Source organism: Saccopteryx bilineata, chromosome 5 (assembly GCF_036850765.1).
Source record: "Saccopteryx bilineata isolate mSacBil1 chromosome 5, mSacBil1_pri_phased_curated, whole genome shotgun sequence".
Classification (NCBI taxonomy): domain Eukaryota; kingdom Metazoa; phylum Chordata; class Mammalia; order Chiroptera; family Emballonuridae; genus Saccopteryx; species Saccopteryx bilineata.
Genome location: NC_089494.1, coordinates 98,675,901 through 98,698,150, shown reverse-complemented (window position 1 = coordinate 98,698,150; position 22,250 = coordinate 98,675,901). Strand labels below are relative to the sequence as shown.

Here is a 22,250-nt window from a genome sequence, read left to right as displayed (position 1 = left end):
TTATCTATCTATTACTAAGATTATTATTATTCAAACAAAATAAAAGAAAACATTTAAATAAGTGCTGCCAATCTGACAAGGACTATATATATGTATAGTTATATGTTATATATATATATATATGTTATCACCATCTACTTATTTTATTATCTAATTAAAGGTTATATTGTAAAAGTCTTATAATCAATATTGAATGTGAAGATTCTTAAATACAAAAATTATGCCTGACCAGGCAGTGGCACAGTGGATAGAGCATTGGACTGGGATGCAGAGGACCCAGGTTCGAGACCCTGAGGTCATCAGCTTGAGCGCGGGTTCACCTGGTTTGAGCAAAAGCTCACCAGCCTGGACCCAAGGTCACTGGCTCGAGCAAGGGGTTACTCGGTCTGCTGTAGCCCCATGGTCAAGGCACATATGAGAAAGCAATCAATGAACAACTAAGGTCTTGCAATGAAAAACTAATGATTGATGCTTCTCATCTCTCTCTATTCCTGTCTGTCTGTCCCTATCTATCCCTCTCTCTTACTCTCTCTCTCTGTGCCTGTAAAAAAAAAAAAAGAAAATATAGCCTGTTGAACAAGCAGAAACAAATATAAATATTTTTATAGGTGAAACTTGAGTAGCCATCAAAACAAAATTATGTTATACTGGCCTACAGCTAATTCAGCAAGAAAAACTATACCTCTTATTTTAAAGGCCTGTTTAAATAAAAATTTTAATAAAGTTTATCTTTAACCTTTATGTCAAAATAGGCTCTTTCCTTTGTTTCCTAGTGATATTTTTAAGTTACCTTATAGTATTTATTGTACTTATGCCTTGTATTGAATTTAATGATGTTGCATAGCTAATAATTTCACTTAAAAATCAAAACAAGGACAGGGATTCTTTGTTATTCATATTTTTGTCCTGTAACACTAAGCAACACTAAACATTGTTGATATTAACCACGTCCCCAAATTAAATTATATTAACTGGTGGTCAATTTTAAAAATATCTAAATCCTTAATATTTTCGCTGTCATGAAAGCAAAATAAATTTATTTGAAAAGATTGATTTGAATGCTGAAATAATATCTAGCTGTTATTTAGAGGGTGTTATACTACTAAGATATGGATGCAGCCTGACCATGCAGTGGCACAATGGATAGAGCATTGTCCAAGGACACTGAGAACCCAGGTTCAAAACCCTGAGACTGCTAGCTTGTGCATAGGCTCAGCTTGAGCACAGGATCACTGGCTTGAGTGTGGGATTATAGACATGACCCCATGGTCGCTGGCTTGAGCCCAATGGTTCCTGGTTTAAAGCCCAAGATGACTGGCTTGGGCAAGAGGTGACTGGCTTGAAGCTCTAGGTGACTGGATTGAGCAAGGGGTCACTGGCTCAGCTGGAGCCCCCCTGCTCAAGGCACATATGAGAAATTAATTGATGAAGACTAAGGTGCTGCAACAAGTTGATTCTTCTCAACTCTTTCTCTTCCTGACTGTCTGTTCTGTCTGTCTCTCTCTCAGGTCCTCTTTTGAGGGAAATATGCACTCAGTTTGGACATAGTTCAGATAGATAATGTTTTGAGAAGTGAAAACTGAAAATGTAGGTTTCTAAGTAATTGATATAAATTATGAGATGTGGAATTATTAGGAGGAAGGAGTTCATCAGCAGCGATCAGCTTAAGAATAGTGCCACCTTAATTAATTGCGTCCTCTGCCAGCTTTATTCCCATTTCAACAACTGCTGAAGCCTGCAATCTTCTTTTTGTCTCTTCTGCCTTGGTCCCCACTTTCCTGTTCCTATTACAAATGCTGTAGTCTGTCTTTCATCCCTTTTCAAAGGGAACCCAGAACAGGTTGTTTCGCACATACCTGTCACACTGCTCACTTGTCTTTCTAAATCATTAATTGAAGAATGTGACTTTTATCTTCAAAACCTTTCAATTACTCTGCTGTCAGCAAAATAAATCTAAACTTTTAATCACAACATTGAAGATTTCTGCTTCTTTCTAGTTTCATTTCTTACTTTGTTCCTTCACATACCCTCTGCTCTAGATTTAATGAAGCCATCACACCTCAGAACTGCCACTAACTTCTCTTCCTCTAACAATGACTTACTTATACTGTCCCGTCAAAACAGTGAGTAACCTCATGAATATACACACCAAGCCCTGGGACCAACTCTTTTAATTTGGGAAACCTATTCATCTACTAAAGTTCAATTCTGTATTAAAAATCCCAGTAATTTCTGAAGAGAATGTATAGCATTCTATTTTATTTTATATGTAATTTTTTTTGTGTGTGTGTGTATACACATAGCACACCACATTGTAAACTCCTTGAGAAAAATTGTCTTACTGACTTATTTTGATCTGTATGGTAGTTAATCAAAAATATATTTTAATAAAAAATAAATGAATTCTTTGCTGACTCTGTAATTGGTTATAAAACTTTTGAAAAAGCATATCTCTGAAATGAGAAATTTTTGCTAATAGACAACCACAGATTTTCTACGTGTCTGTGTAACTACAAAGAGGTATAATGGTAGATAAATATGTAAAAAAAATTTTCTTGAAATGTTTGTTTCAAGTTACATTATACTATTTTAAATGGAACTTTCCTAATTAAAATTATTTTCTCTTTCTTAAAAATTGTATTAGGGCCTGACCAGGTGGCGGCGCAGTGGATAGAGCGTTGAACTGGGATGCCGAGGACCCAGATTTGAAACCCCGAGGTCGCCAGCTTGAGCGCGGGCTCATCTGGCTTAAGCAAAAAGCTCAACAGCTTGGACTCAAGGTCGCTGGCTCGAGCAAGGGGTCACTCGGTCTGCTAAAGGCCTGCGGTCAAGGCATATATGAGAAAGCAATCAATGAACAACTAAGGTGTTGCAACGAAAAACTGATGATTGATACTTCTCATCTCTCTCCATTTCTGTCTGTTTGTCCCTATCTATCCCTCTCTCTGACTCTCTCTCTGTCCCTGTAAAAAAATATAAATAAATAAATAAATAAAATAAAATATATTGACTGAATTTAAAAACAAAGAAAAAATTGTATTAGGATCAAAAAATTATTTGGATAATTAAATTTACATGGTTCAATTTCTATTTCTACTATCTTCCTATCCATTCTTTACAGCAGGGGTCCCCAAACTTTTTACACAGGGGGCTAGTTCACTGTCCCTCAGACCATTGGAGGGCCGGACTATAAAAAAAACTATGAACAAATCCCTATGCACACTGCACATATCTTATTTTAAAGTAAAAAAACAAAACGGGAACAAATACAATATTTAAAATAAAAAACAAGTAAATTAAATCAAGAAACTGACCAGTATTTCAATGGGAACTATGGGCCTGCTTTTGGCTAATGAGATGGTCAATGTGCTCCTTTCATTGACCACCAATGAAAGAGGTGCCTCTTCCGGAAGTGCAGCGGGGGCAGATAAATGGCCTCAGGGGGCCGCATGTGGCCCGCGGGCCGTAGTTTGGGGACCCCTGCTTTACAGAATAGTAAGGTTAGGAAAATATACATACAGAGACACACATATATATGCAAATATGTGTTAGTTGTTTTACAGGTTGGCGCATAAGAGCAGTATTCTATTTGAAAATCTGAAGTATGGAAAAGTTATTAGTCATTCTTTGTAACACTGGAGGCAAATGTAGTGTCAGTTACAGGGCAATAATTACAAGGATGTAGATATTTCTTTAATAAAAAGAAAGAATGCCACACCAATCAAAATTTTCCCCATAAAATATAAACTACATAGATGTTATAGGTTTCAAGTATAAGTAGAATGCCTGCCTATTAGGGAAATATTGAAAGGGATTCCTGGATTTCAAAAGAGAGATGGAACCAGTAGCCTTTAAATATTCTACCAAATCATGTGATTCTATGATCTCCATGTTTGTGTAATTTTCTTGAGCAACATCAAGATCCTTTAACTCTATCAGAAAATATTTTTCTCAAACAGAAAACTGAGAAAAAAGATGCCTTTATAAGATACTTTACTCTTAAACTTAATATTGGCTTGGTTTAAAGGTTAGGTAGATTACTTGATTTAAAAATCCAGGATAGAACAGAAAATTATAGAATTTACACATAAAATCACTGATATTACTGTGTAATTATGTCTTACAGAAACACAGACTGTGAGTTCACAATCACTACTTCAGGATCAGCCTAGGAAGAAGACCCTGATTATATTTGTAGCCATCTTCAACACAAATAATTCTAGGAATGGCAATCTGGTGATCCCTGTTTATGAGGGAATCACAACTTCCTATTTAATTACTTTTGTAAATATGCAGTAAGCTATGAAGAATACTAATTTTCTAATGCTGTTTTGAAACAGTGAAATATTTAAGTCACAGAGGGGATAGAAACCACAGTCAACAGCTGTGCATGTAAAATATGCATCTTATCAATTAATTCTGAGATACTGTTGGAAATTTTCACATTTCTTCTATATTTCTATATGTACAGTATAGTTTTTGTTCTGGTAATAGTTCTGAATAAAAATCAAGGGAAAATATATTCACAGAAATTGCTAAAAAAATTCCATCCTAAAACAAGCAGTGCATAGTATAAAATGATGTCACTATATGAAACTATGATTATAACTAAAATTATGGGATTACCAACTAGTTAAAAATTGCAGAGTAAAGTGGCTATGAGTAAAGTCTTAGAGACAGGTGCTATGGTTTAATTATCTACCCAATCTTTTAATAATTGAACAGTCCTTTGCAAATCAGTTATACTTTCTTCTTTGTAAAACAGGAATAAGGTTAGCAATTAATTCAAAGGATTGTTGTGAGGATTACAGAATAGGAGCATAGTAACCAATTTTTGAATACATTAAATTCCAATAACCTTTAAAAAGTTAAATTGATTATCTGATTTAATTGTTTGTTTGTCTTGGTGTCAGGCTGTCAAAAATGTAGGGTTATGGTGCTTGCCTGACTAAATCAAGTAATATATCCTTTATACAAATAGTCTGTGTATTTCAGTTCAATATATTTTGACATATTTATTTAGCACATTCTCTAGGAGAACAAATCCTGATATAACTATTTCTAATTAGACTATTCATGTGGGAATTCACATATAAATTTTTTAAATCTTTTTAATTTTTTATTTATTTATTTTTTTTGTGTGTATTTTTCTGAAGCTGGAAACGGGGAGAGACAGTCAGACAGACTCCCGCATGTGCCCAACCGGGATCCACCCGGCACGCCCACCAGGGGCAACGCTCTGCCCACCAGGGGGCGATGCTCTGCCATGACCAGAGCCACTCTAGCACCTGGGGCAGAGGCCAAGGAGCCATCCCCAGCTCCCGGGCCATCTCTGCTCCAATGGAGCCTTGGCTGCGGGAGGGGAAGAGAGAGACAGAGAGGAAGGAGGGGGGATGGAGAAGCAAATGGGCGCTTCTCCTATGTGCCCTGGCCGGGAATCGAACCCGGGTCCCCCGCACGCCAGGCCGAAGCTCCACCGTTGAGCCAACCGGCCAGGGCCTCACATATAAATTTAAATAAAATTTACTGGCCCTGGCCAGTAGGCTCCATGGCAGAGCATCAACCCAGCGTGTGGAAGTCCTGGGTTTGGTTCCTGGTCAGGGCACACAGAAGAAGTGACCATCTGCTTCTTCTCCTCTCTCCACCCCCTTTCTCTTTATCTCTCTCTCTTCTTTTCCCACAACCACGGCTCTATTGATTCAAGCACATCACCCCAGGCACTGAGGATAGCTCCATGAAGCCTCCACTTCTGGCGCTAAAAATAACTTGTTTGCAAGTATGGCCCCAGATGGGCAAAGCATTGGCCCCAGCTGGGGATCACTGGGTGAATCCCAGTCATGGGGCATGCAGGAGTCTGTGTCTCTATCTCTTCTCCTTTCACTTAAATAAAAATAATAAAAACAAGTAAATAAAAACTTACTCCTACAAACTCTGTAAAAACAAATTGATTTAACATAAGTTTTCTTATATAAAGTTAATAAAAGATTTCATACCCGTTAACAGGATCCACCACAATTCCTCTGGGATGGGACATCTCTCCCTCTAAAAGTGTCTTCCGACTCTGAGAAGCCTTTTCCAGCCGGGCCACATTAACAGTCTTCCTGTGGCCATCATTCGTCCAGAAAAGGTTATTTCCGAGCCAGTCCACAGCAATGCCCTCCACGTTATCCAGATCTGCAAGAGAGCAACAAGAAAGAAACAAATTTTCAATAGTGTCCACCGCTGATGTTCCACTTAAAAAGTAACTCAAAAAGAAATGATTTCTATGTAATGTGATTTTTCACATATTATCATTTCATAAAACATTTTAAATTTTATTTTGAATGTCATTTTATATGAATGAAAGACCTTCTCGACATATTTTAATTGAAAGAGTAATTTGCAAAATAAAAGAGACTATAAAAGATTAGAGCAAAAAAAAGGTGAATGATAAATTCTCAGAACAAAATAAGAGTGATAGACACTTTTCAAAGAGTGATAGCCAAAACAATCAAGAAATATGAACAAGAATTATGTTCCAAAAGGAAGCATATTAAAACTTGTAATATATAACTTGAGTAATCAGAATAATATGAATATCCTCTTGCTAAGAAATTACCAGGTTCAGCAGAAACACATCTTTGAAAGCCCATAACAGAGTGACGTCACGGAAATGGCGCCGTGAGAAGCGCGTCCGACAGCTCTCCCCTAAATCACAACAAATTTATCAAATAGAAACAGAAAAATTTATCCTCGGAGCATTCCGGAGTTCCACACAAACTGAAAGCAAAAGGACTGTTATCACTTGAATCTGAGAGACGAGGGTGTGGAGGAATCTACCACAGCGACGCTCATTCAAGCCGCCAGGGAGTGCGCCTGCGGTGAGTCAGCCCATATACTTGGGAACCGCAAGCCGCCACGAGCCGCCGACCGCGAGCTGCCGCGAACCCCCGAGAACCCACGCGAACCGCCACCGGCATCGCGAGCGGCCGCCACGACCCGCCGCGCACGCGCACCCGGTCCGGTTGAGAACTGCTGACGTTCCCAGCGGCCCGCACACTGCGAGTGGGGGTCGCCGGCCACCGGTGCCCGGAGCGCCACATTCGCGCGCGTGCCTTGGGCATTCCACGCGCCCAGGGCACCCTGCTGGCCCGCACACCCAGGGGGCTCCATTATCCTGCGCCTGGTGCGGTCCAGCCGCCAGCGGCGGGGCGAGCGGGAGAGGCTTGGGAGATTCTCTCCGTGGGCGGGGCACCTCACCCAGCCATTCAAGCTAACAATCAAGCGTTGGGGGAGGGGCGCGCGCAGGCAGCCTAAAACACCTTCAGAAACACAGCTGCAACCCAATCACTGAAATTAGCTTAACCCATAAAATCTGCGCACCCTCGGTTCTAATTGATAAGATCTCTCTCAGTTCAGCGATCCAAGACAAGAGGCGTGATATTTTTTAGTGCCTCTCGCTAAAGGGGCGGGGGCAACTTCTGATTGATAGAGCCTCCATATTCAGGGATAAACGCTAACAAGAAGGACTTGGCAGATAATAAGGTCTATACTACACTAGTCGTAAGCAGAGACTAGTGCCTCTTCTTCCCTGCAAAAACAGGCTACAAAGTGTGGAAAGCCTGGGTTGAGAGGTCCAACTAAATGATAGGCGCTGAACAGTCACCTTGACAACAGTTGACTCCCACCCCCGCCTGATTACACTGGAGGCCCTGACTCTCAGAGCCTTTCCCAAAGCCTTGCACTGAGTGGGGATAGAGTGGGGATTTCCCAGCTCTTTGAGCCTCTTACTCCCCAGGCAGAAGCAGTTGCAGCCTTATAGCTGGATCACCAGGCTGCTAATTCAGAAAGGGGGGACTAGGAGAGAGAATCCAGGAAAGCAAACTCTCTCATCGTTGGACCCTGCAAACGCCAACAAGCCTTTACTTCCAGCAAGACTAAAGCCAATTATATGACATAGCCATAGAATCCCATCAACTGCAAATCCCTACCTAAGAGTGACACAGGGGCAGAGCCTGGGGTACAGAGTCACCGACTAGGAAGAGGGAGAGAAAAGAAAAAGGAAGACGTTAACCTCTCAAAATCAAGAAAAACCCACAGACTTTACAACTTGATCCACTAATTTTTTGTTGTTGTTGTTGTTGTTGTCTGTTTCTTCTATCTTTTTGCCTTTATTTCCTCCACCTCGGTCCTTCTATTCTCTTCCCATCTTATGCTTCCCCTTTCTTGAACTACACTACCCATGAGTGTTGCATTTTATTTTTCTTCTTCATCCTCACCCTCCTTTAAGGTTATACTCCAAAACACTTAACTCTCACTCTCTCTTCTTTTGTTTTTTTTTTGTCTTGCTTTATTTTGTTTTTTCTCCTCCTATTTTATTTCTTCCTTCATTTTTCTCTTTTTCTTATTTTTTCCTTTCTATTCGTTTTTTCTTTTCTCATTTTACTTTCCTCCCATATAATCCTCAATCACGAACAAATTAGTTAATTTGGGACTCAAGGCTTTTTTTTGGATTTATTTCTCTTTTTTGCTTTTGTTTTTATTTTTTTTTCTCTTGTTTGTTTATTTTTGTGGCATTTTGGGTCCTCCCAACCCAAGGTCTCCATTGTATTTAGTCTTCGCTCCACTTAATACAACAGATTTTTACTTATTATTTTTATTTTTCTTCTTTATTATTCTTTTTTGGTCCTTTTTTCTGGTTCCCTCTTATCCCTCTCATTATATCTCTTAGTTGACCATCACTTACAAGCAAATCATCTTATGCTTGTCTAAGATTTTCTTCCTTTTTTTTTTTTTTTTTTTTTTTTTTTTTTTGCATTTAGTAGGTCCCTACTCCCTTTTTTTGCCCCTTGAACTCTTCACCCCAAATCAGGCCCTCCATTATAGGCACGATATTTCCCTGAGGAGGGTAGAGGAGGGAAAGAGAAGAGAGAAAAAAGGGGGAAATAATAAATTATTACTGTTTTTTTTTTTTGTGGGGTGTTTTACCCTTTTTTTTTTTTTCTTTTTACTCTTTATTAATTCTAATTAGTGCTATCAATAAGACCACCCTCAGATGCCGATAAGAAAGAGGAAATCGAATATTATGGATACAAAAGAAAGAGAGGTAACACAAATAGATGTGGAAAAATCTATGGAGAAAAGACTTAACATATTGGAAGCCTTGGAGCTAAATGACAGAGAATTTAAACTAGAAATCTTAAAAATACTCAGAGATATACAAGAAAACACAGAAAGGCAATATAGGGAGATCAGAAAACAACTCAATGAAAACAAAGAATATATTACCAAGGAAATTGAAACTATAAAAACAAATCAAACAGAAATGAAAAACTCAATTCACGAGCTGAAAAACGAGGTAACAAGCTTAGCTAACAGAACAGCACAGATTGAAGATAGGATTAGTGAAGTAGAAGACAAACAACTTGAGGCACAACAGAGAGAAGAAGAAAGAGACTCAAGAATAATAAAAAATGAGAAAGCCCTACAGGAATTGTCTGACTCCATCAGAAAGAATAACATAAGAATAATAGGTATATCAGAGGGAGAAGAGAAAGAAAATGGAATGGAGAATATACTCAAACAAATAATAGACGAGAACTTCCCAAGCCTGTGGAAGGAACTAAAGCCTCAAATTCAAGAAGCAAACAGAACACCAAGTTTTCTTAACCCCAACAAACCCACTCCAAGGCACATCATAATAAAGATGACACAAACCAATGACAAAGAAAAAATTCTCAAGGCAGCCAGGGAAAAGAAGAGTACAACATATAAAGGAAGGCCTATTAGATTATCATCAGATTTCTCAGCAGAAACTCTACAAGCTAGAAGAGAGTGGACCCCAATATTTAAAGCCCTGAAAGAGAGGAACTTTCAGCCAAGAATACTATACCCATCAAAGCTATCCTTCAAGTATGAAGGAGATATAAAAACATTCACAAATACAGAAAAGATGAGAGAATTTATCAACAGAAAGCCCCCACTCCAGGAAATACTAAGGGGGGTTTTCCAACCAGATTCAAAGAACAAAAGAAAACAACACCACAAGTAACAGCTCCACCAAGAACACAATAAAACCAAACTTAAACTGTGACAACAAAGGAAAAAAAGGGGGGAGAGGATGGAGATTAACAGTAGCAAAGGACGATGAAGTGCAGAAATACTTATAAGATAGGGTACTACAATGAATATGGTAGGTACCCTTTTCATTACTTAATGGTAACCACCCTTAAAAAAACCACCACAAAAAACTTGACTTAAAAAAGGTAGCAACAGAGGAAAGAAGTATGGAACACAAACAAACAAAAACAAATGATAGAAAAACAAAAGAGAAGAATCAAACTAGATACAAAACTAACAGAAAGCAATTTATAAAATGGCAGTAGGGAACCCACAAGTATCAATAATTACACTAAATGTAAATGGATTAAACTTACCAATAAAAAGACACAGAGTAGCAGAATGGATTAAAAAAGAAAATCCAACTATATGCTGCCTACAAGAAACACATCTAAGCAACAAGGATAAAAACAAATTCAAAGTGAAAGGCTGGAAAACAATACTCCAAGCAAACAACACCCAAAAAAAAGCAGGTGTAGCAATACTCATATCTAATAATGCTGACTACAAGACAGAAAAAGTACTCAGAGACAAAAATGGTCATTTCATAATGATTAAGGGGAAGTTGAATCAAGAAGACATAACAATCCTTAATATATATGCACCAAAACAAGGAGCACCAAAATATATAAGACAGCTACTTATTGACCTTAAAACAAAAACTAACAAAAATACAATCATACTTGGAGACCTCAATACACCGCTGACGGCTCTAGATCGGTCATCCAAACAGAGAATCAATAAAGATATAGTGGCCTTAAACGAAATACTAGAACACCTGGATATGATAGACATCTACAGGACACTTCATCCCAAAGCGACAGAGTATACATTTTTCTCTAGTGTACATGGAACATTCTCAAGAATTGACCATATGTTGGGCCACAAAGACAATATCAGCAAATTTAGAAAAATTGAAATTGTACCAAGCATATTTTCTGATCATAAAGCCTTGAAACTAGAATTCAACTGCAAAAAAGAGGGGGGAAAACCCACAAAAATGTGGAAACTAAACAACATACTTCTAAAAAATGAATGGGTCAAAGAAGAAATAAGTGCAGAAATCAAAAGATATATACAGACAAATGAAAATGAAAATACGACATATCAGAATCTCTGGGACGCAGCAAAAGCAGTAATAAGAGGAAAATTCATATCACTTCAGGCCTATATGAACAAACAAGAGAGAGCCGAAGTAAACCACTTAACTTCACACCTTAAGGAACTAGAAAAAGAAGAACAAAGACAACCCAAAATCAGCCAAAGAAAGGAGATAATAAAAATCAGAGCAGAAATAAATGAAATAGAGAACAGAAAAACTATAGAAAAAATCAATAAAACAAGGAGCTGGTTCTTTGAATAGATCAACAAAATTGACAAACCCTTAGCAAGACTCACCAAGGAAAAAAGACACAGGACTCAAATAAATAAAATCCAAAATGAAAGAGGAGAGATCACCACAGACATCATAGAAATACAAAGAATTATTGTAGAATACTATGAAAAATTATATGCCACCAAATACAACAATCTAGAAGAAATGGATAAATTCCTAGAACAATACAACCTTCCTAGACTGAGTCATGAAGAAGCAGAAAGCCTAAACAGACCAATCAGCAGGGAGGAAATAGAAAAAACTATTAAAAACCTCCCCAAAATTAAAAGTCCAGGCCCAGACGGTTATACTAGTGAATTCTATCAAACATTCAAAGAAGACTTGGTTCCTATTCTACTCAAAGTCTTCCAAAAAATTGAAGAAGAAGCAATACTTCCAAACACATTTTATGAAGCCAACATAACCCTCATACCAAAACCTGGCAAGGATGGCACAAAGAAAGAAAACTACAGACCAATATCTCTAATGAATACAGATGCTAAAATACTAAACAAAATACTGGCAAACCAAATACAACAACATATTAAAAAAATAATACATCATGATCAAGTGGGATTCATCCCAGAATCTCAAGGATGGTTCAACATACGCAAAACGGTTAATGTAATACACCATATCAACAAAACAAAGAACAAAAACCACATGATCTTATCAATAGATGCAGAAAAGGCTTTTGATAAAATACAACACAATTTTATGTTTAAGACTCTCAACAAAATGGGTATAGAAGGAAAATATCTCAACATGATAAAGGCCATATATGATAAACCATCAGCCAACATCCTATTAAACGGCATAAAACTGAGGACTTTCTATCTTAAATCAGGAACAAGACAGGGTTGTCCACTCTCTCCACTCTTATTCAACGTGGTGCTAGAAGTTCTGGCCAGAGCAATCAGACAAGACAAAGAAATAAAAGGCATCCATATCGGAAAAGAAGAAGTAAAGCTATCACTTTTTGCTGATGATATGATCCTATACATCGAAAACCCGAAGGACTCCACAAAAAGATTATTAGAAACAATAAACCAATACAGTAAGGTCGCAGGATACAAAATTAACATACAAAAGTCCATAGCCTTTCTATATGCCAACAATGAAATATTAGAAAACCAACTCAAAAAAATAATCCCCTTCACGATTGCAACAAAAAAAATAAAATACCTAGGAATAAACATAACAAAGAATGTAAAGGACCTATATAATGAAAATTACAAAGCATTGTTAAGGGAAATCGAAAAAGATACAATGAGATGGAAAAATATTCCTTGTTCCGGGATAGGAAGAATAAATATAATCAAAATGGCCATATTACCCAAAGCAATATACAAATTTAATGCAATTCCCATCAAAATCCCTATGAGATTTTTTAAAGAAATGGAACAAAAAATCATCAGATTTATATGGAACTATAAAAAACCCCGAATAGCCAAAACAATCCTAAGGAAAAAGAATGAAGCTGGGGGCATTACAATACCTGATTTTAAACTATATTATAGGGCCACGATAATCAAAACAGCATGGTATTGGCAAAAAAATAGACACTCAGACCAATGGAACAGAATAGAAAGCCCAGAAATAAAACCACATATATATGGTCAAATAATCTTTGATAAAGGGGCCAACAACACACAATGGAGAAAAGAAAGCCTCTTCAACAAATGGTGTTGGGAAAACTGGAAAGCCACATGCAAAAGAATGAAACTCGACTACAGCCTGTCCCCGTGTACTAAAATTAATTCAAAATGGATCAAAGACCTAAATATAAGACCTGAAACAATAAAGTACATAGAAGAAGACATAGGTACTAAAATCATGGACCTGGGTTTTAAAGAACATTTTATGAACTTGACTCCAATGGCAAGAGAAGTGAAGGCAAAGATAAATGAATGGGACTACATCAGAATTAAAAGTTTTTGCTCAGCAAGAGAAACTGATATCAAAATAAACAGACAGCCAACTATATGGGAACTGATATTTTCAAACGACAGCTCAGATAAGGGCCTAATATCCAAAATTTACAAAGAACTCATAAAACTCAACAACAAACAAACAAGCAATCCAATAAAAAAATGGGAAGAGGACATGAACAGACACTTCTCCCAGGAAGAGATACAAATGGCCAACAGATATATGAAAAGATGCTCAGCTTCATTAGTTATTAGAGAAATGCAAATCAAAACTACAATGAGATACCACCTCACCCCTGTTAGATTAGCTATTATCAACAAGACGGGTAATAGCAAATGTTGGAGAGGCTGTGGAGAAAAAGGAACCCTCATTCACTGTTGGTGGGACTGTAAAGTAGTACAACCATTATGGAGGAAAGTATGGTGGTTCCTCAAAAAACTGCAAATAGAACTACCTTATGACCCAGCAATCCCTCTACTGGGTATATACCCCAAAACCTCAGAAACATTGATACGTGAAGACACATGTAGCCCCATGTTCATTGCAGCACTGTTCACAGTGGCCAAGACATGGAAACAACCAAAAAGCCCTTCAATAGAAGACTGGATAAAGAAGATGTGGCACATATACACTATGGAATACTACTCAGCCATAAGAAATGGTGACATCAGATCATTTACAGCAAAATGGTGGGATCTTGATAACATTATAAGGAGTGAAATAAGCAAATCAGAAAAAAACAAGAACTACATGATTCCATACATTGGTGGAACATAAAAATGAGACTAAGAGACATGGACAAAAGTGTGGTGGTTACCAAGGGTGGGGGGGGAGGGAGGACATGGGAGGGAGGGAGGGAGAGAGTTAGGGGGAGGGGGAGGGGCACAGAGAACTAGATAGAGGGTGACGGAGGACAATCTCACTTTGGGCGAGGGGTGTGCAACATAATTTGATGACAAAATAACCTAGACATGTTTTCTTTGAATATATGTACCCTGATTTATTAATGTCATCCCATTACCATTAATAAAAATTTATTTAAAAAAAAATAAATAAAATAAAAATAAAAAAATTAAAAAAAAAAAAAAAAAAAAAAAAAGAAAGCCCATAACAGGTTTTCATTATGAACCTGTAAGAACAGAGAATTTCAAAGAACAGGACAATATGTCTGTGGATTCAACACTTATTTATAGAAGGATAACAATTCAGGCTTATATATGATATAGCCAGCAATGTTTCTAAGAAATACTATAAATATCTTATGAGTTCACCTAACTTCAACACTTTACAAAAGGGGAAACTCTAACATTTTAAAGTGACGATTTATAGTCTATTATCACCCAAGAAAGAGATGATAGAGCTGAGATAAGAATCCAAGTCAGATCATCCGCAATGTATAGCTCTCTAAAACTGCAGTTTCTATGGTGCATCCTGTCCTTGCTTTCTGCCATATTGTAAACTACTCTCCAAACTTTCCACAACATTATAATGTCAGTTCATTACAATGAATGAACTCCTTTATTGTATGAGAAATTACTCTGAACTCCTCTTCTTTTAAAACTAGGGAAGCTTCCTCCACCTGGGTCAACTAGAACTCACTGGACAAAACAAGAAGTAGTAGCACATTAGAGACAGAGCTGTGCCTTCACACACTGCTCAGGTCTACGTGACATTTCTCACATGCAGATAAAATTAATACATATTTGCTATTATCAATTTCTTTAATCACAGCCCCTCTGACCTTGTAAAAAAATGAAATTTTCTTTTGTGACCTTTTCTGCTAATCAGTATGTGCCCTGACTCAAAATCACTAATACAACATGTGATTTAATCTAACTGAAAATCCCATTACAGTGAATCAGATATGTTCTCAATTTCGCTAAGCTATCTGCTTCATTACCATCCAATATGAGTAATTTTCACAGGTTAATTATGCCTATGCTTTAAAAAGTTTAACTGTGTCTTTACTTTATTGACACTTAATTTTATGAGCACGTTTCTTCTCTGGCAAAATGGAAAGAGTGTAATAGTGTGCTCTTTTCTATTTATCATAGTCTGTGGCTGATTTTTATCTTGTAAGTTGGTTGTTAAAAATTGTATTATATCTACCTTTTACTCCAGTATGGAACTTTCCTTCCTCAGAACCATTTTATTTTTAAAACTTTTCCTTTTGATATCTAATATGAGACTTTTAAACTTTTTTTAATATTAAGCAGTTGCAATATTATCTGAATTGCAATTTTGTTTCTGACATTTGCTAAGCAACTCAGTCACTTTGATCCTCAATTTCACCACTTGTAAAGTGAACAGAATAGCACCTACTCTGTAGTTTGACAAAAGGTAAATTAGCTACTGCATATAAAACAGTTAGTGCACTACCACTAAGACTATATATTCTCAATACATATTAGTTTTTATTAATTAATCAGGTAAAAAGTACTTGTTATAAGTCCTTGATCTTTTCTTTATGGCTGCTGCTTGATAGAAATATGCTTTGTATTTTTCTTTTAAAATGATTATTCAGTAATATTTCATTGCATTTTGACTAGTGACCAACTTTAACTAGAAATTGTATCTGCAGAATTAGTTGTGAATAAATAGAAAGAGTGGAATGGCATTGAATTTTTAAAAATCAGAACTTGAGTGCATCCTGCTCTAATTGGGTTGTTTTGTTTCAGAAATAGTGTTTGAAAAGCTACAGGAGTAGTTAAGATCCAAGTTCTGAAATCACACTGCTCAGGTCTGTCACTCACTACACTGTCTCTTTGAGTGAGTTACTTAGGCTTTATATTCTTCAATTTGCTAATATTTAAAATTAGTAAAATTTTTCCTTACTAGCCCAAGGAAACACATGACTATTTAAATGCAAGAAAAGTGTTTGAAAAAAAGAAACTTGCTAGAGTAGATGTTTTTGATATCTTTGGATAAAGATCAAGTATTCTAAATTCCAAAATTCATAGTATTATTTTGAGAATTAAATAATTTAATATGTGTAAAATTCTTAAAATAAGAGTTGGCACATAATAAATGTATAAATATTGCTATGAATATTATCACTAGAGTATCATTAGAATTTTGCTTTTTAAAATTTTACTTCATATTTTATTTAGAAAATTAAATTTAACAGGATGACATTGATCAATAAGTGTACATAGGTTTCAGGTAAACATTTCTATAGAATTTGAACTATTGACTATGTTGTATACCCATCACCCAAAGTCAAAGCATTTTCCGTCACTGTATATTTATCCCTCTTTAATCCTCTCCCCTCCCACTCTCCCTCCCCCACATATATACAATGGAATATTACTCAGCTGTAAGAAATGATGACATATTACCATTTACAACAGCATGGATGGACCTTGAGGATAATTTTTTTTTTTTAGCTATCTAGTCTATTAAGATAGCAATGAAATAATTAATCTAGAGTTGTTTTTGAATGTTGTTATTTCTATGTATATTTTGTTTGTATTTTTTCTGTTCTGGAAAGAATGAACTTGAATACAGATCTCAGAGAAACTCCTAAAAGAGTCTTTGTGTTAATTGAGCATCTTTTCAAGCTATGGTTGACAAGGCAGAAAACATTTTCTCTTATACTTGTAGAACAAAATCTCAATAATCAAGGAATCCTTTCCTCCACATATTGCACATGATAAAGAAAGCGGTCTTCCTCCACATCATATGGTATCTGCCTTTAATGAATTTGTAACTTAGATGGACTATTAAGACATATAGAGCATCATTTTTATGTATATTTTACTTCTTATTCAGGAAGGCTTGGTTGGGCCTGACTGAGATGGACTATTATAAACTTTATAGCCAACATCTTCAACAAGCTAATGGGGACATGTGAAGTTTTATGGCATTCCAATTTTATGCAAACATCGGTTACCAACAGAGATACTAATTATCAGCTCAAGGAAACACAGAACTGTTCAAATGAAAGAAAATGTTTAATAAAGATAAACTTGCTAGAGTAGATTTATTTGATATCTTTGAGTAGATTTCAAGTATTCTGCATTCCAAAATCAACATTCACTACTATGTTGTTATTGTTGTTATATAACTAATGGCAAATAAAAAGTATAATTTTTTTTGGCCCTGGCCGGTTGGCTCAGTGGTAGAGCGTCAGCCTGGCATGCAGGGGACCGGGTTCGATTCCCGGCCAGGGAAAATAGGAGAAGCGCCCATTTGCTTCTCCACCCCTCCTCCTTCTTCTCTGTCTCTCTCTTCCCCTCCCACAGCCAAGGCTCCATTGGAGCGGGGATGGCCCGGGCGCTGGGGATGGCTCCTTGGCCTCTGCCGCAGGCGCTAGAGTGGCTCTGGTCACAGCAGAGCGACGCCCCGGAGGGGCAGAGCATCGCCCCCTGGTGGGCAGAGCGTTGCCCCTGGTGGGTGTGCCAGGTGGATCCCGGTCGGGCGCATGCGGGAGTCTGTCTGACTGTCTCTCCCCATTTCCAGCTTCAGAAAAATACAAAAAAAAAAAAAAGTATAATTTTTTTTTAACTTTTTTCAAAATCTCCCTTAGACTTCACAAAATACCTATTTTTATTAATCAATTGGCAAGGATTCACATGTTTGTACTTTTTTTTTAAATAAAGGAAAATTCTGGTAGATACTGGTTTCTTATAACATTTTTAAGATTATGTGTATAAATGCACTCTATAAATACTTAAAATTAGCATATTATTTTGGCCCAGATTATTAAATTTTTTTTTTTTTTTTGTATTTTTCTGAAGCTGGAAACTGGGAGAGACAGTCAGACAGACTCCCGCATGTGCCTGACCGGGATCCACCCGGCATGCCCACCAGGGGCGACGCTCTGCCCACCAGGGGGCGATGCTCTGCCCCTCCGGGGCGTTGCTCTGCCACGACCAGAGCCACTCTAGAGCCTGGGGCAGAGGCCAAGGAGCCATCCCCAGTGCCTGGGCCACCTTTGCTCCAATGGAGCCTTGGCTGCGGGAGGGGAAGAGAGAGACAGAGAGGAAGGAGGGGGGGTGAGAAGCAAATGGGCGCTTCTCCTATGTGCTCTGGCCGGGAATTGAACCCGGGACTTCTGCACGCCAGGCCGACGCTCTACCGCTGAGCCAACCGGCCAGGGCCTATTAAAAACTTTTATTTGTAAACATTGTTTTATAAAAATTAACTCTTATAAATGGACATAATATAAATATATGTTAAACACATATATCTCATTAAAACTAGACTTTCTATGTAAGTAAAAAATTCTCAAAAGTATTAATATTATTTTCTATAATTGATACTTACCACTAAGAAAATAAGGATCTATAAGACATAATATCATTTATGTAATTTGAAAAGAGTAATTATATAATTTATTAAAACAAATAAGGTTCATTTAAATACTTAAAAAATATATGATTAATTCACTTAAAGATTTAAAAGATGTAAATAAGACAACAGTAATTTAAATTAATTTGCTACCTTGGGTTAGATAAAATAAGCACTTTAAGTAGAGCAGAACAAAACCTATATTTAAAACTAAAATGTCATTACAGGTCTGATTTTTAGATTCAATACATTTATGAAAAAGAAAAGAAAGTTTTATACACTAAAAATAAAATCTTCTACTCTTAAATATGGGTATAAAATTTTTTTAAAATGATCAGAAAGACTAAGGATATGAACAGTGGTCTTAGTTTTGTTAAAATATATATATTGTATATCTAGAGTAATCCTTAAGTCTTCATGCTTTGCAATAGAAGTTGATTAATATAGTAAGGAATTAATTGGAAATTATACCACATAATTGCCATGATAAAAACACAGTGCCTGCATTTTTCTAATGTATCAAAGTTTTTCTATTTTAGTATGAACATTAATTTTATGAATTAGAATAAAGTATTATAAAACTATTTTATGAGTGCAGGATATGGGCACATGCCTTAAATAACCAGTATGCATGCAGTATGCATGTAGCCATGCCTCGGGTCAAGGATGTGGTACTTTGCCTCAGAGTCAGCACTTGGACTACTCCCCTGCCTCATATTCATATAATTCATATAATACAAATTCTCTTTGTACATTTCTACAGGACTGAGGCATCATAGCTCATAGTATTTGACATGAGAGAATTAAACTAATGTAATTAATAGTTTGACAGTAAAATTTTTCAGCTAAATTTTTGATCTCATGAGGTTACAGAAATCAGACAAAAGTTTTTTATATCATCTGTCCCTAATGTCCAGGAGAGACTGATGTTGTTATCCTCATTTTCATTCCAGATTCCAGATCCTTCCTCAGTTGAGTTATTAGGTCAGGGAGGGTGAATACACAAGCTACTCTGAATTAGAACAAATCACTTTGCTATTATATTTAAAGAGACATGTAAAGCACACATAAGGGTCTTATTTTTCAGATGAGCAGAATATATTAAAACATAGTGCTTTTCTTCTATTATCAAAAGCATATTGTCGGTTTCAATTTGGAGGGAAGGTAATACAGATCATCTATGACACTCAGCTTTCCATCTTTGATGCTGTGATGAACATATTAAGAGCAAAGAAAGTGCCACAGTGTTCATTTTAGTCACCAATAAAATAATGTACAGTAATGATAAAAATAAAGGGTTTCAAGAACTGTGAAGAACTGAGATTTAACCTACTTTATATAATATTCTTTTTAAAATTTTATTTATTGATTTTAGAGAGAGAGAAAGGGAAAGAGAGAGACAGGAACATTGGCTATTCCTATATGTGCTCTGATTGGAGATAAAACCAGCAGCCTCTATGCTTTGGAGCAATGCTCTAACCAACCAAACTCTCTGGCCAGGGCTTATCCTACTTTCAGCTCAACAAGTTAGCCCTTAATGGTTTCATGGATTATAACAGGTGATGCAAAAATTGTAGGTCAGATATAAAGAACTTTGTTACTCATAGCACAGCAAGCAGAATAATTTTCAGCAGGTTGCTGTCATTCCACTTTACTCTAAAATTCAGGGGAAGTAATTGAGATGGGTCCTTATGAGTATCTTCACAAAGTGGGTTGCATTACAGCAGAAGAATTTTGAACATAGGAAACCCAAATCTTTCATAATGGACAATAAACAGGCATGCCCTTTGCACTGGAGGGATATTCTGTGTCCACTTTCAAGACTATATCTAAACTAGTATCTTTATAATGATACTTCAGAATAAAAGTTGTAAGTGCTTCATTTTAAGACGGGGGTCGGGAATATTTTTGGCTGAGAGCCATGAACACCACATATTTTAAAATGTAATTCCATGAGAGCCATACAACGACCCATGTATGTTATGCATTATCCAATAAAAATTTGGTGTTGTCCTGGAGGACAGCTGTGATTGGCTCCAGCCACCCTCAACCATGAGTATGAGCGGTAGGAAATGAATGGATTGTAATACATGAGAATGTTTTATATTTTTAACGTTATCATTTTTTTTTAAGGATTATTATTTTTTTTTAATAAATTTTTATTAATGGTAATGGGATGACATTAATAAATCAGGGTACATATATTCAAAGAAAACATGTCTAGGTTATTTTGTCATCAAATTATGTTGCAAACCCCTCGCCCAAAGTCAGATTGTCCTCCGTCACCCTCTATCTAGTTCTCTGTGCCCCTCCCCCTCCCCCTAACTCTCTCCCTCCCTCCCTCCCTCCCATGTCCTCCCTCCCCCCACCCCTGCTAACCACCACACTCTTGTCCATGTCTCTTAGTCTCATTTTTATGTTCCACCAATGTATGGAATCATGTAGTTCTTGTTTTTTTCTGATTTACTTATTTCACTCCTTATAATGTTATCAAGATCCCACCATTTTGCTGTAAATGATCTGATGTCATCATTTCTTATGGCTGAGTAGTATTCCATAGTGTATATGTGCCACATCTTCTTTATCCAGTCTTCTATTGAAGGGCTTTTTGGTTGTTTCCATGTCTTGGCCACTGTGAACAGTGCTGCAATGAACATGGGGCTACATGTGTCTTCACGTATCAATGTTTCTGAGGTTTTGGGGTATATACCCAGTAGAGGGATTGCTGGGTCATAAGGTAGTTCTATTTGCAGTTTTTTGAGGAACCACCATACTTTCCTCCATAATGGTTGTACTACTTTACAGTCCCACCAACAGTGAATGAGGGTTCCTTTTTCTCCACAGCCTCTCCAACATTTGCTATTACCCGTCTTGTTGATAATAGCTAATCTAACAGGGGTGAGGTGGTATCTCATTGTAGTTTTGATTTGCATTTCTCTAATAACTAAGGAAGCTGAGTATCTTTTCATATATCTGTTGGCCATTTGTATCTCTTCCTGGGAGAAGTGTCTGTTCATGTCCTCTTCCCATTTTTTTATTGGATTGTTTGTTTGTTTGTTGTTGAGTTTTATGAGTTCTTTGTAAATTTTGGATATTAGGCCCTTATCTGAGCTGTTGTTTGAAAATATCAGTTCCCATATAGTTGGCTGTCTATTTATTTTGATATCAGTTTCTCTTGCTGAGCAAAAACTTTTAATTCTGATGTAGTCCCATTCATTTATCTTTGCCTTCACTTCTCTTGCCATTGGAGTCAAGTTCATAAAATGTTCTTTAAAACCCAGGTCCATGATTTTAGTACCTATGTCTTCTTCTATGTACTTTATTGTTTCAGGTCTTATATTTAGGTCTTTGATCCATTTTGAATTAATTTTAGTACACGAGGACAGGCTTTAGTCGAGTTTCATTCTTTTGCATGTGGCTTTCCAGTTTTCCCAACACCATTTGTTGAAGAGGCTTTCTTTTCTCCATTGTGTGTTGTTGGCCCCTTTATCAAAGATTATTTGACCATATATATGTGGTTTTATTTCTGGGCTTTCTATTCTGTTCCATTGGT

The 22,250-nt window shown here is 36.7% G+C and overlaps 1 protein-coding gene across 1 annotated transcript in view; it reads right to left on the bottom strand.

The window, feature by feature from the left end:
* The window catches only part of LRP1B (LDL receptor related protein 1B), a 2,131,860-nt gene that overhangs the window by 905,857 nt on the left and 1,203,753 nt on the right, over positions 1-22,250 (bottom strand). Inside the window, exon 12 of the mRNA XM_066281034.1 lies at positions 5,994-6,174. Within this exon, the coding sequence (XP_066137131.1) occupies positions 5,994-6,174 (181 nt within the window). The remainder of the gene's footprint in view (positions 1-5,993; positions 6,175-22,250) is intronic.